This window comes from Penicillium rubens, assembly GCF_028828025.1.
Source record: "Penicillium rubens strain IBT 27055 chromosome Unknown utg000003l_segment0_segment0, whole genome shotgun sequence".
In the NCBI taxonomy this organism is placed as follows: domain Eukaryota; kingdom Fungi; phylum Ascomycota; class Eurotiomycetes; order Eurotiales; family Aspergillaceae; genus Penicillium; species Penicillium rubens.
Window position 1 is genome coordinate 1,693,029 of NW_026890601.1, and position 12,414 is coordinate 1,705,442.

Genomic DNA, 12,414 nt, shown 5'->3' on the forward strand with positions numbered 1-12,414 from the left:
TCAACGGCACCTGCTCAGGCAAACCTTACTAATGAGCTGATACCGCCTTATAACATTGGCAGAAGTCGACCGCCTTTCGACTCGGCCTAGAAACAAAGATGGATTCCAGTCTTGCCATTTCACGTCCCTGGTGGCCTTCAATTTCCCCTTTTCTCTCGAAACACCATTCCTTGACTCCAGGCATAAGCCCTGATATGAATGAAAACTCTGGCGTCCTGTTTATGGGCGCCAGGAACAAGGTAAGCCTTCATCCGCCGTGAATCGGGCGGGGCCCTGATCAGATCACCAAGAACCGAGCTAACAAGATCCCTATTTCTCTCAGCGAACACGTCGTGACATGCCCACGGAAAACAACGAAAGCGGTGATGCCGCTTGGGAGCAACACTTTCACCCCCGCCGCTCCGACCATGCTCGGTCTGAATCTACCCGTTTGCCACCCAGAAGACAAAGAGATGGTTTCGACTATCGACGCCCGGTGATGCTTTCGCCTGGTGATAATGTCGTGATCGACTTGACAGATGGTCCAGAGTCTCCGCCTCAACGAAATGTGACATCATTCCCCGGTCCTCTACATACCCCACATCCGAACAATCGTCCGTTACGATTTCCACGGGATTTGATGAACCACACGTCTACCGCAACTGATGGTCCTGCTGTAATTGATTTGGAAGCGGAACCGGATTCAACGGATGTTTCACCGAACAGTGCGGATGTTCAGATCGTTGGGTCTTCTTCCGTCAGGCCGAGGCCAATGGAACCCAGATACTTGGACAACCACGGTATTCCAATGCACTTTCCTCACACACGCCGTCGGGGACTACCTCAAGGTGTGCCATGGTCCTCGTTTCGTCGTCAGGGCGTCAGTGATTTGGAGTTGATACACTCTGCATACATTCACTCTGAAGGCGTTTATGGTCTAGATCTGCCTATTCAGCCGGTGCAACCGGTTCGTCGATCATCGTATAAAGGACTAAGCCCGGCACCGGAAGGATTCACTCGACTTTTAGCAGAAGATGACGTGCCTCTCTGTCCGAACTGCCAAGACGAGTTAGGAGCAGGAGAAGGGCTGAAACAACAGATCCATATTGCAAAACCATGTGGCCATGTGAGTATTGTCCATCCCGAGCTGATGAAGTCCATTGCGAAGACTAATGGTTTTGTCAGGTCTATTGTGGCGAATGCGCTGCGAATCGATCTATTTCAAAGTCTAAAAAAGCGGCTTCGAAGACAAAACCATTCTCAAAGTGCCAGGTAGCAGGTTGTAATAAACCTGTGAGCAGCCCAACAGCCATGTACCTCCTTTATCTGTGATTTACTCCGGGCGTTGACTTTGCGGGCCCTCATTTGCATTCTGGTGTTATGGCTATATTCCTTTCCTCATTCTGTCGATACCCAAGATGCATTGAAATGGCGGCGTTTCTTCCATAATGATTTATATCAAATAACGATTCATGGTTCTCTTGACTTATTCATGGCGGTATAACCTCAAAGGATTTCGTAGCTCCTTAATCAGCATCGGGGCTAACCTTGGAACATAGTTGCGATTAGTAACTATCTCAAAAATTCTGGATCGCTCGATCAGGCAAGATAGAACCCACAGTAAGAAGATGGCTGCATAGCACATTCTGCTATCACTGCATGAAAGAATAGTGAGCGATGCAGCAAACGGCAAGCAAGTCCCTCCAAACAATGCAATAGAAATGGCCATTAGCATTCGAGTCTGGCAGCAATTTCGATGCATGTGGGAATTTTTCATCCCGACGAGAGGCAAATTCTGCTGCTCTCCATGTTCTTCTGGTGGGAGGTCTTCTTGGGATTGCGATATCCTGATATAAGACGATATGGTCACCATTTCCTCCTTTCGTTGAAGAATTATATGCCTTTGCCCTCTATATGTGGACTTGAGGGGTTGGAAAGTGACTGGAACAGGGCAAAGGAAAGAGCTGATAGCTTCGACCCATTCTCTACTACGATTCCCAAGGTCTGAAATAAGCGAATAGTCCCCAACGTACTTATTGAAAGTCTCATAGGAGTTCATCACTCTGGATTTGGCCAGGCACTCCGGTACAAGTGTGGTAAGTATCTTTCCACATGAGGCATGCATGATTCCCCCTTGTCAGTGGGATCCATATCTGCCACCATTTACAACCGAAGGACATATAGTCGTGTCTCATAATTGCGTAATCGGGTTTCTTTGGCACTTCCAGGGGATATGCTCATCTGCCTGATTCCCCTAATAGAATTGCCATCCATGCGATTGACGACAGCTACATCAGGTTGGCTTCAAGATAAACAAAAACATGGTGAAATCATCTCTGCTGCTAGCCTGTCGTGTTTCTCAACGAAGAAACCATTGGTGGAACATGTACTTCTGCCTGCGTAATTAGGCATTGATAGGTCACCCCAGTGAGTGCATTTGCTCCTGATACTTGAGAGATGGGTCTGCTTCCGGATTCTTATAAAGAGGCGGGTGCTATCCATCTCTTATACTCTTTCACTCACAGTCTGCTTCTTCGTTGTATCCAATTTACGTACACATTAAACAGAGTCTAGCCTTTCTCTCTCTTGATTGTCACAATGAGATTCTCATCTGCTTTGATCGTTGCGCTCTCTGCATCTTTCGTGGCTGCAGTCCCTGTTAGCTCGCCCAAGGAGGGCACTGCCGCCGCTGCATGATTCGACAAGGCCTACTCGGGGAAGCGCTCCCTTGAGGGAAAGGATGCTGCCGCTGCGTGGTTCGATAAGGCGTAAGTTGAGGAGTCGAACTAAGTCACAGCGAATGTTGGTTTATTCTCCATTGCCTTCCATTGAAAGAATTGGTTCCTGACGGGAATACTAGAGCCCTGCCGCCAGCATTGCATGATCATTCTGAACGATTCAATGCGATGATCAAGTCCATGGATGTATGGCAACAGGCGTTTTTGAGAATTTGAGCGCCTGAATGGATATGAGCTCTCATTTACGTTTACAGAGCCGTCCATCTGACTTTAGATTTCGTGTTTTATCTAGTTACAAGTCGTTCATTAAGTGCTAGTTATAGATAGCTACAGATAATTTCAATATATATCTCTAGCTACACGCAACCCGATATTGACATCGACAGACGGAAAGAAAGGCCCATTACAATGTTCTTTGGCTCGATGTTTTTCTCCCCGTAGTTGGGTTATGCGTAATTGCGGCGTTGCGACGAAGTTCATGGTAATATAGATATTGCTGGGCGAGCCCGTCAATCGGTTGCTGAAGTGCTGTCGCTCGAAGGTACTGAGTTGGAATATCGGAGGATCCGTACAAGTTGATCATTGCAGACTTGTTGTCTTCAAATTCATGTAGGCTCGAGTATGGTATGCATAAAATATGGGTTTCAAAACACCATTGGCTTCCAGGTAGCAATAGACAAGAATGAAAGAAATAAAACAGAACCCAGGTCAATAGTACAGTAAGTTGCAGTGGGGATACCTGATAGTCACCACTGCGGAGAGAACAAGAACCATAAATAATAAAACACCTTCGTCTAGACGCCCCGAAGATCACCGTGGTATGGTGACCAGATACCACGCACACTCTCGTTCAAACTGGTAACCGGCTTCTTGACCCGCTTCAACTTCTCTCCACTGGCTTCCTTGAGGAGGTTCGCCTTCTTCAGGATTTCGTGGGGCTCCATATTCCGTACACATACAGGCTTCTCACGGCCGTTGATGTAGAGGCCCTTAATCAGAGGGTGTTTCTGGGGTCGGGGAGAGACACGGATCTCAATCTGAGGGTTTTCGCGGGCGAAGGTGGGGAGGGTTTTCTCCAAGAAAGCACTATGACGTTCGATATCAGTACAGATGTTTCTGTAAAGGCAATTTGCACCATTTAGGATACACCTACACCATGCCCTTTGAGCTGCCTGCCCAGTTGCAGTAATGGAAGTCAAGGCGTTTGCATTGTAGGATGAAGGCACCGGCGCCGTTCTAAGCAGATAACCTGGGTCAGTTTGGCAATTGAATATGAAAGATCTGGACTTCACATACCCTGGCTGCCGTAGATGTTCTAATTCCGCGCAGCGGCATTTTTCTAGTCGTCAATAGTTATCGTCGTAGTTCACAAGTTGCGATGGCTCTCCGGGGCATTTTCTGGTGCACGTGATTGGTACGGGCGGTAAGTCCCGTGCACCAATGGCGTTTGCAGCGACTTCCATCATTCGACGCTAAGACCAGGACTGCGACGCGAAGCTCTCACTCCTGAGGGTTCACTCAACTTCCACACATCGTCTTACTTCACCCTCCCGACTTTGTCTGCATTGGGTTTACAACTCAGTATGACGGACAAGCTGCCACCGCCACTTTTGGCACTATTTCAACCCCGTCCACCCCTTCGATATCTGCCTCCAAGTGATCGCGCACCAGATGACTGCCAAAAGAGCACTCTCTCCGGAGTTGCCCAGTTCCTGACCGATGCTAAAGCTTTCGCCGAAGAAGTTCCTTACAATGCAACTGAAAGCGTGATGCAGCGCAAATTGCGTGAGAAAGCTGAGAAGAAGGAGAAGTTAGAGAAGCAGATAACAGAAGGACTGCAAAACTGTATGCTTTATTTGTTCACATCGTTTTTGTGCTTCAAGACACTAATATGGCTATGTCTTAAAGATAATCCAGACAAAGATCCTCAAGTTCGAGGTGACCCATTCAAGACTATCTTTGTTTCACGCCTCAGTTATGACACCAAAGAAACCGACCTGGAACGGGAGTTTGGCCGATTCGGTCCCATTGAAAGAGTAGGTCATGTTTTCCTTATGTTTCGTGAAAATAACAAGCGCTAACATTGTCGGTGACAGATTTCCATTGTCAAAGATACAGTATCAGACAAGAAGAAGAAACCCCACCGAGGTTATGGATTCGTCGTGTTTGAGCGCGAGAAAGATATGAAAGGTATCACTACCATGCCAATTTACTTGGTGCTAGACCCACTCATTTTATCCGTCCTGTGGTAAGATATGTTGCTAACACCAGTTCTTTCCCCAATATCAGCGGCCTACAAAGAGACAGAGAACTTGAGTATCAGAGGACGACCAGTCGTGGTAGATGTCGAGCGTGGCCGCACCACCAAGGGGTGGAAGCCCCGTCGCTTGGGTGGCGGTCTCGGAGGGCGCGGATACACCAAGGTCCAACCGCGCGGTGGGCTTGGTTTCAACGCACCATCTGGACCGGGCGGTGGATTCCGCGGAGGCTTTGGTGGCAGAGGTGGAGGTTACCGTGGTGGAGGTTTCCGCGGTGGCGGTGATCGCTTTGGTGGTCCTCGCGGTGGTATCGGATACCAGGGCAACCGCGGCTTCGGTGGACAGGCTCCCCCTAACGCGCCGTCCGGGCCTGGCGGTGGACGCAGCGGAGGTTTCAGAGGTGGTGGTTTCGGCGGTGACCGCGGTGGTGGCAGATACGACCGTGGTGCAACTGGCAGCAATATGGAGCCTGTGCGCCCTCGAGATAGCTATGCTGACCGTGACCGCCGCGACTATGACCGCGATGACCGTTACAGAGATCGTGATCGTGACCGCATGGGAGACCGAAACGGAGACCGATTCCGGGACCGGGACCGTGAACGTGGTGGTGACAGGTATGGCGGCGGCGGCCGTGATGGTGGTCGTGATGGCGGCCGGGAGGAGTACGGACGCAAGCGAAACCGTGAGGATGAACCTGGATACGACGATCCCCGCTCGAGGAGAAGGTACTAAGCCTTCACTTATCCCCGGATCTTACCTCTTTCCGATAAAGTCTGGGTTTGCTGGTGGGTATGACTGATCTACCCAGTTTTCATCACTCTTTCTCAAGGGTAAGGGGGTAAATCATGAATTGGCCTATGTGCAATTCAGTCCGTTGTAACGATCACAACCGTCAATGTTTTCCACTTCACGCCTTGATATCAAACGTCAAAACTTGATGTCAAAGTGGTTATTTCCTACATCCCCTGCTCGGGCCGCCTAAGCCCTGGCAGACGGAGGCTCATGAATTGTGCTTGTATTCCCCGTTCTATCTATTTCTCTTTCTCCCGGTGTTTTCTTTCATCATTTGTGTTCCAATGCTTTTTCTTGTTTTTCCCCTTTTCCCCCTTGGCCTTATGAGATTTCGTTTTCTCTGCAGGGGTAAGTATTTGTATTTTAGTCGGTCCTCCACGCGAAATGGAATCTGGTGAACCATCAGGTAAGACCAGGTAAGGACCATGTGAAATAACTTAAGGCAGGTATCTCGCTAGATAGATGAAAGTCTAGGCAATACAGCTAGCGATTCTGCACTACGGTTGATCGATGTCCAAGAACGAGGTAGATTTGTAGACTTTTTCGACCTGGTATCCGAATCTTGTCATAGGCTCATAATCCAGCAGGAGGGGAGCCCCCATATAGGAACGAGAGAAAGAGAGATAAAACACACAAGTCTTCAATATATTTGCAAAGAGAGCGCCCTCACCAAACTCCATAAGATGCCCAGCAGAGTTCTTTTTTTTTTCGGCCACACGAAAGCCGAATGGGAAAGAGAAGAAATAAAAAACGGAAAAATATAAAGATCCCATCTATGCATCAACATCCATTCCACCCTCACTGTCGAGGATCTTGACCTCCTCACTACTCCGCGTCCAGTAGGCCTTGAGATCGACCTTGAACTCAGACGAGGTGATACCGAACATCTTCATCAACGTAGTCTGTCGTGAGTCCAGAGTCTCTCCCTCTTTGCATACGGGGTAACCCTCCTGACCCTCAGTCAACTCGAGCATGACCTTGCCCTTCACCAGACGGGTGGGGACACCGAGCTTGCGGAGCGCGGGCTCAATGGTGTGGCTGACAGGCTCATCCTGCTCAGCAGGGATCTCACCGGCCCGCGCGGTGACTAGGCCGTTGGGGATGGTGAAAGAGCGGGTGGCTTCCGTTCCAGCGCGGGCGAAGTCCTGGGGACGGAAGGTCTCGAAATATTCGATGACTGATTCCGGAGTGCGGGATGTGAAGAGCAATCCGACGGCGCCGGCGAGGAAAGGAGTGAGTTTGCGCAGGTTGGGAGCGGCTTCGCTTTCGACATCAGTTCCAAGGGCCTTGCCCATGACCTTGGTCTTGCCGAAGAAAACTCTGGAACAACATTGTTAGACAATCGATCTTGATTATTGGCGTATCAATATTTGATATCAGATGCACCGGCGGTCTTCAAAACCGCCTTGTCCGATTCATAATCTCAGGCAAATTCCAATTGGAGTAAAGATGCTTACCGGCTGTCGGCGAATTCAGTGCGCACATCCTTCAAATAGGTGTTCCGCATGTTATCGACCGCAAAGACAAAGAGGTGATCATATTCCTCGATACATTCCCGGATGTTGGCGAATAGACGGCGGGTCTGCTCCTTGTGGTCTTTCTTGGCAGTCTTCGACTCGTGGACGACGCGCGCACGCTTTGAACGAGGCATGTTGAATTATGATTTTAGAATTGGTGGTTCAATGAATTCGGGCAGAAGGTTAGATGTTTCCCCCACAGACATTTTTTCTTCGCTGATAACCGGATTAACCTACCGCCGAGCTTATCCAACGCTAACCTGAATGGGGCAATCAGCTGTGATCTCTCAGTGTCAAGTTCAGCACAATTGCTCTTGCTTCAAGTGTTCTTTCTTTGAATTATACTGCGCCGGTTATACTGTCGCCTGCAGAGGCCGAGTCCGGAAAATGCTGGACTTTATGGACTACATACAGCTATCCTTCGCCGAGGCGACCCACTGGAATCGCGACAACTCGTACTCGTCACTCAACACCACCGCTCAATGTATGTAATTGATTTACCTCGGAGAGTCTCTCTATAGAAAAGGGATTTTTCTGGTCTAACACTTTTGGTACAGCGATCCTGGACTTCTCGACCCCCGAACGATTGCGCGTTCACCTTTCGTCACTGTCCACACCCCATTTTGCGACCAGTTACACACTCGGCACCGTTGGATTGCTCGATGGATCTGTGTCATATCTATTTAGTACTGTGCCATTCGACAACCTACCGAGTGGAAGTGCATCAATCCCGCTTCGAAAGATATCCCCGGGATATCGACAAGTGCAGGCCCCTGCGACCCCGATCGAGACCTGGGGGTGGGACTCGCTATTAGACGGCGTGAGCATTCCCGGGCTCACAAATGGAAGTCGTCCAGAACCGCCAATCCCCAAAGATGAAGAAAGTATTAAAGAAAGTGAGGCAAAGCGGAAAGCTACTCTTCTCCATGCTTCTCTCCACCTTCCACCTCCCTCCACTCTATATGCGCTCTTTTTGCGCAGAATCTCTTCCAATATGCAGCTGTCGCTAGCTGTCTGCTCAACTCAGGGACCGCCGCAATCCAAATCCGCGCCACAGGCTTCAATGCTCACCCAGCTATCCCATGACACGGGCAAGTACAGTAATGAGTATCTCTTCAGCACAGACAACGCCCTGTTCGGTTGGCGCGGACTCTGGAACTTCGGCCCAGATCCCCGATACACTCGCGACGTCCCGCCGCCATTATCCCTCCTTTCCGCAGGCGCAGAGGCATACTATTCGCCTATCTCATCGCTGATCGGCATGTCAACCGGCCTACGGTTCACCACGTTACCGGCAGCCACAGAGATCCCGCCATCATCATCACCTTCCAGCACCAGAACACCCATCTCAACCTTCCCCTACACTCTAACACTAACATTGGCCCCAATCGTGGGCTCTTTGTCTACAACCTACTCTCTCCGAGCCTCGCCTAATCTCGCCTTCAGTTCACGCTTTGGCTTTAACGTCTACAGCTGGGAAAGCGAAATGGTCGCTGGCTGCGAGCTATGGCGTCGAACTAAGAAATCGGACTCCTCCAGTGATGACGATCTCGAATGGGCCCGCCGCAAAATGCGCATGCATGACTTCGGCGTTTCCCTGCCTGGCTCGCCGGCTTCCCCGCTCCTAGAGGACCCGGCTCGCCCCGAGGGCCCGGTGAGCTCCAACGCACACACCGAGGCCGAGACGAGTGATTCTGTCATTAAGCTGCGCATTGATCAGTCTTGGAATGTGCGGCTTCTCTGGGAAGGCCGGGTTAAGGAGCTTCTGGTGAGCGCGGGCGTCGGGCTGGGTCCGGGATCGTTCTCATTGTCGCCTTCTGTATCTTCGGCTTCGGGCAGCGGTTCGGCCCAGAGTGGGGGCGGTCCCGGAATGTCGTATTGGCGTGGAGTTGGGGTCTCGGTGTTGTACTCTTCCTAGATTATGTGCTGTTCAGGACCACTTGTTTTGTCTAGGCGCATATTATTGGACGGTCTGGTTGGCCAGGGAATTAATTGCTCCGCTGGGGTAACAACGATTACGTGTTATCGAAATATACTTCAGAATTGTACATAGACTCATGATAATATACTTGACATTCCAAGATTTTGTCTTCTGACGCCTACATCACAGGGCTATTCACTCTGATAATAGGGGTACTATGGGGGTATTGGTTTGTTTCGGAACCCCTTTAGATGCGGGCGTTGATGATGTCGACGACTGCAGATGTTGGTTAGTACCAATTCGGTGAATAGTGTCAGTAGATGGGCATATGCTAAGGACTTACAGGCAGGCTTCAAGCTGGCACCGCCAACCAAGAAACCGTCAACATCAGGCTGAGTAGCGAGCTCACGGCAGTTCTTCTCGCTGACGGAGCCACCGTAGATGACGCGAACGTTCTCCTGAGCCTGGGCGGAGATGGCCTCGCCGAGCCACTTGCGGATAGCGGCGTGGACCTCCTGAGCCTGCTCAGTGGTGGCGACCTTTCCGGTGCCAATAGCCCTATAAATAGACGTCAGATATGTGGAGAGACATATTTATATCGAAGCAAATGGGGTAAGTTCATACCAGACGGGCTCGTAGGCAATGACGACCTTGTCCCACTGCTCTGCGCTCAGCTCCTTGGCGACAGCGTTAAGCTGGCGGGTGACAACCTCGATGGTCTTGTTGGCCTCACGCTCCTACATAAAAATTCGGGTGTGAGCGGGATGTATTCAGAAAACATATAGCCGGTCTTGACCCGATGACCCACTATCGGGACGAAAAAGGGAAAACCGGGTAGTAATGACGTACCTCGAGGGTCTCTCCGATACAGAAGATGACAGAGACACCGCCCTCGATGGCGGCCTTGGTCTTGCGAGCAATGAACTATTCGTCGTTAATTAGTTTATGCTTCAATGGTTGGGATTGGGGGACTGTGGGTATACATACCTCGTCAGACTCCTTCAGGATCACTCGGCGCTCGGAGTGGCCGATGACAGCCCAGTTAATCTTGTTATCGCGGAGCTGCTCAACGCTGATCTCGCCAGTGAAAGCACCGTTGGGCTTGTCGTAGACGTTTTGGGCAGCAACACCGATCTTAGGGTTGGCAAGCTCGCGGGTCAGAGCGAGGTAGATGGCGGGGGGAGAGATGACGACCTCGGTGGTGTCGTCGAGCTTGGCGGCATTGAGGTTGTTCACGATGTCAGTGATGCTCTGAGCAACACCATTCCTTTTGAGGGTCAATTGCGCGGTCTTTCATGAAACGAGTAGGCATAAGGATTGAGGGGCTTGGGACCGCGGGGTAGCGAAGCTCGCGATAACGTACATCTTGAAGTTACCACCGACGAAGAATTGGCGAGGCATATTGAAAGATTATGTGGAGGATTGAAGGGAGAAAGAAGAGATCTGAGGAATGTAGATAGCTATGGAAGATGAAGAAGAGACTTGAGGCCGGAGGGAACCTTGGAAAGTAAATTGGTTATGTAACGTTAAATGGAGGGGCACGTTGAGCTGTTGCCTGGATTATTAGGTGTCTATTATGACATCGTTCTCGGGGCTCACCGGGGGATCTGCGTTGTAGTTCCTCAATCGACCGAACATCATGAAATGGTGTACACACTGATCAGATCACGTTTGTATAGATCTGATGTTTCAAAATAACAGTTTTTCCAGGAGTCAAATCAAAAAATATCCGAAGTACTAGAATGCGTCAATTTACGCAGCTTCTCTCTTCTCCTTGAGCGCACAACGACAGGTACAGCGACACACTGATGGCGGGTCCCTGGCTGGTTGACGACACTCAAGCTGACGCGCCTCGGAAAAGGTTCTCTTCAGCCATTTCTCCCGATGTCCAAGACTTGCTTCACGGTGATCAAGCATTCGGCTTCGAATGTCATGGTCGTTCATGAGCTGCATTCGATATCTTTTGCCCGGCAATGAGCCTGGTCGAGCTCTTTCAGCTTGCCTTGAGCCAAGAACCTTGACTGGAGGCGTCTCAGATTGTTCGCGGAGGGTATTCTTCGCGTCACGGCTACGGCTTTGGGACTTATGGCGACAATTAGCCCCATAACTCGACTTGCCGCGATACGGACTGGCATTCTGTTGTCGGAGAGAGGCCTGATTTGGTTGTGGCTCCTGACGCTCGATCTCAGTCTCGGTCTCCATGCTTTCTGGGTCGTCGGTTGCAGATGATTCGTCGGATTGGTCAGAAAGCGTAGACGCATCATCTGGGTCGCTCTTACTCTCCGATGAACAATCTGAAGTACGTCCAAGGCTCATATCGCTGCTATTTGTAGCACCGAAGGCTGGACCTGGACTTGCTGGACTATCGTTGATGGTTGCAGTTGACAGGGCAGGTTCATGCAGTTGGGTTCCCGATCCAGTTGGGTGACTCGTCTCAACTTCTGGCCTTGTGGCTCCAACCCGGCCATTCAGATACTCATGGACAGGTCTTCGAGCTGGATTTAATGGTGCAAAGGGGTCCATTACTAGAGATACATGGGAAGGCAGCTTTTGAAGCATGGGCTGCAGGATATTCCCATTTCGATCCGACGTCGGGGGATGACCTCCGTAGCAAGACCACACGGGTGAATGCTTTGTATCCCGCCAAAAAGGTTCTCCATTGGCCACTAAACCACCCATAGAGGCCCTGGAATATGCTTGTGTCTTCATTGGCCTTTTCATGACGATGACATCCATGGAAACCGTTTCATAGTCACCACGACGAGCATGTCGGGCCTTGGATATCCGTTTGTTCTCTTTAACATAGACGCAGCTCCACTCAACAAGTGGATTGTTGTGCCTTTGTTCGTCCATCAGTCGATTTATATGGGCTCGCCTGGTATCGGAGGATAGGCTCTGGTATTGCTGCACTGTGGACTTTTTATTTGCCCTTTCTTGAATTATTTTGTAGTATCCGTCTTGACTCAGATTCATGCCTGTCCGTTTCACATAGGTCCAGGTTGCACTTTGTTTGGGCATAGCCTTGAAAAAGGTGAAGCCCTCGTAAACAGGACTCATTGGTTCAGCGCCAGAGTCTTTCTGGACATATTGCAAATGATCGATCGCAGACAATGGGGTCGTGCTTGGGGTGTTTGAGATTTGGGTCGGAGTCTTGCCGGTGTTAAGGGCAGACATTGTTCTGGAAGAATTTCTTTGTTTCTTCCTTTGGA

General features: G+C 50.2%; 7 protein-coding genes across 7 annotated transcripts; 3 read left to right on the forward strand and 4 right to left on the reverse strand.

The window, feature by feature from the left end:
* Positions 1 to 98: 98 nt before the first annotated feature.
* N7525_006845 (putative RING finger domain protein) lies at positions 99 to 1,255 on the forward strand (the record flags this gene model as incomplete). The annotated part of the gene is made up of 2 exons (XM_002567353.1): positions 99 to 239; positions 323 to 1,255. 2 exons carry the CDS (start codon positions 99 to 101, stop codon positions 1,253 to 1,255), a joined length of 1,074 nt encoding a protein of 357 aa, XP_002567399.1.
* A 2,256-nt stretch (positions 1,256 to 3,511) lies between these two features.
* Positions 3,512 to 4,052, reverse strand: N7525_006846 (mitochondrial 54S ribosomal protein mL43; the record flags this gene model as incomplete). The annotated part of the gene is made up of 3 exons (XM_002567354.1): positions 3,512 to 3,803; positions 3,871 to 3,953; positions 4,014 to 4,052. The coding sequence occupies 3 exons, from the start codon at positions 4,050 to 4,052 to the stop codon at positions 3,512 to 3,514; spliced, it is 414 nt and encodes a 137-aa protein (XP_002567400.1).
* A 248-nt stretch (positions 4,053 to 4,300) lies between these two features.
* Positions 4,301 to 5,707, forward strand: N7525_006847 (U1 small nuclear ribonucleoprotein 70 kDa; the record flags this gene model as incomplete). Its single annotated transcript, XM_002567355.1, has 4 exons — positions 4,301 to 4,562; positions 4,626 to 4,753; positions 4,814 to 4,907; positions 5,007 to 5,707. The coding sequence occupies 4 exons, from the start codon at positions 4,301 to 4,303 to the stop codon at positions 5,705 to 5,707; spliced, it is 1,185 nt and encodes a 394-aa protein (XP_002567401.1).
* An 833-nt stretch (positions 5,708 to 6,540) lies between these two features.
* Positions 6,541 to 7,418, reverse strand: N7525_006848 (ribosome assembly factor MRT4; the record flags this gene model as incomplete). The annotated part of the gene is made up of 2 exons (XM_002567356.2): positions 6,541 to 7,087; positions 7,225 to 7,418. 2 exons carry the CDS (start codon positions 7,416 to 7,418, stop codon positions 6,541 to 6,543), a joined length of 741 nt encoding a protein of 246 aa, XP_002567402.2.
* A 253-nt stretch (positions 7,419 to 7,671) lies between these two features.
* On the forward strand, positions 7,672 to 9,202 carry N7525_006849 (mitochondrial distribution and morphology protein 10; the record flags this gene model as incomplete). The annotated part of the gene is made up of 2 exons (XM_002567357.1): positions 7,672 to 7,768; positions 7,842 to 9,202. 2 exons carry the CDS (start codon positions 7,672 to 7,674, stop codon positions 9,200 to 9,202), a joined length of 1,458 nt encoding a protein of 485 aa, XP_002567403.1.
* Positions 9,203 to 9,402: 200 nt separating this feature from the next.
* Positions 9,403 to 10,631, reverse strand: N7525_006850 (triose-phosphate isomerase TPI1). The gene is made up of 6 exons (XM_002567358.2): positions 10,569 to 10,631; positions 10,193 to 10,472; positions 10,055 to 10,129; positions 9,830 to 9,942; positions 9,549 to 9,763; positions 9,403 to 9,481 (listed from the first exon to the last, which is right to left on the reverse strand). Exons 1-6 carry the CDS (start codon positions 10,604 to 10,606, stop codon positions 9,453 to 9,455), a joined length of 750 nt encoding a protein of 249 aa, XP_002567404.1. The 5' UTR covers positions 10,607 to 10,631; the 3' UTR covers positions 9,403 to 9,452.
* Positions 10,632 to 10,957: 326 nt separating this feature from the next.
* Positions 10,958 to 12,379, reverse strand: N7525_006851 (uncharacterized protein; the record flags this gene model as incomplete). Its single annotated transcript, XM_002567359.1, has 1 exon — positions 10,958 to 12,379. One exon carries the CDS (start codon positions 12,377 to 12,379, stop codon positions 10,958 to 10,960), a length of 1,422 nt encoding a protein of 473 aa, XP_002567405.1.
* Between the last annotated feature and the right edge of the window lie 35 nt (positions 12,380 to 12,414).

What these genes read in the sequence shown, in the direction of transcription:
- N7525_006850 (XM_002567358.2), bottom strand. Translation starts at nt 10,606, where the DNA reads ATGCCTCGCCAATTCTTCGTCGGTGGTAACTTCAAGAT. An exon ending in GTATCGGAGAGACCCTCGAG is followed by an intron (nt 9,943 to 10,054) that starts GTACGTCATTAC and finishes ATTTTTATGTAG; the next exon opens with GAGCGTGAGGCCAACAAGAC. An exon ending in ATTGCCTACGAGCCCGTCTG is followed by an intron (nt 9,764 to 9,829) that starts GTATGAACTTAC and finishes GTCTATTTATAG; the next exon opens with GGCTATTGGCACCGGAAAGG.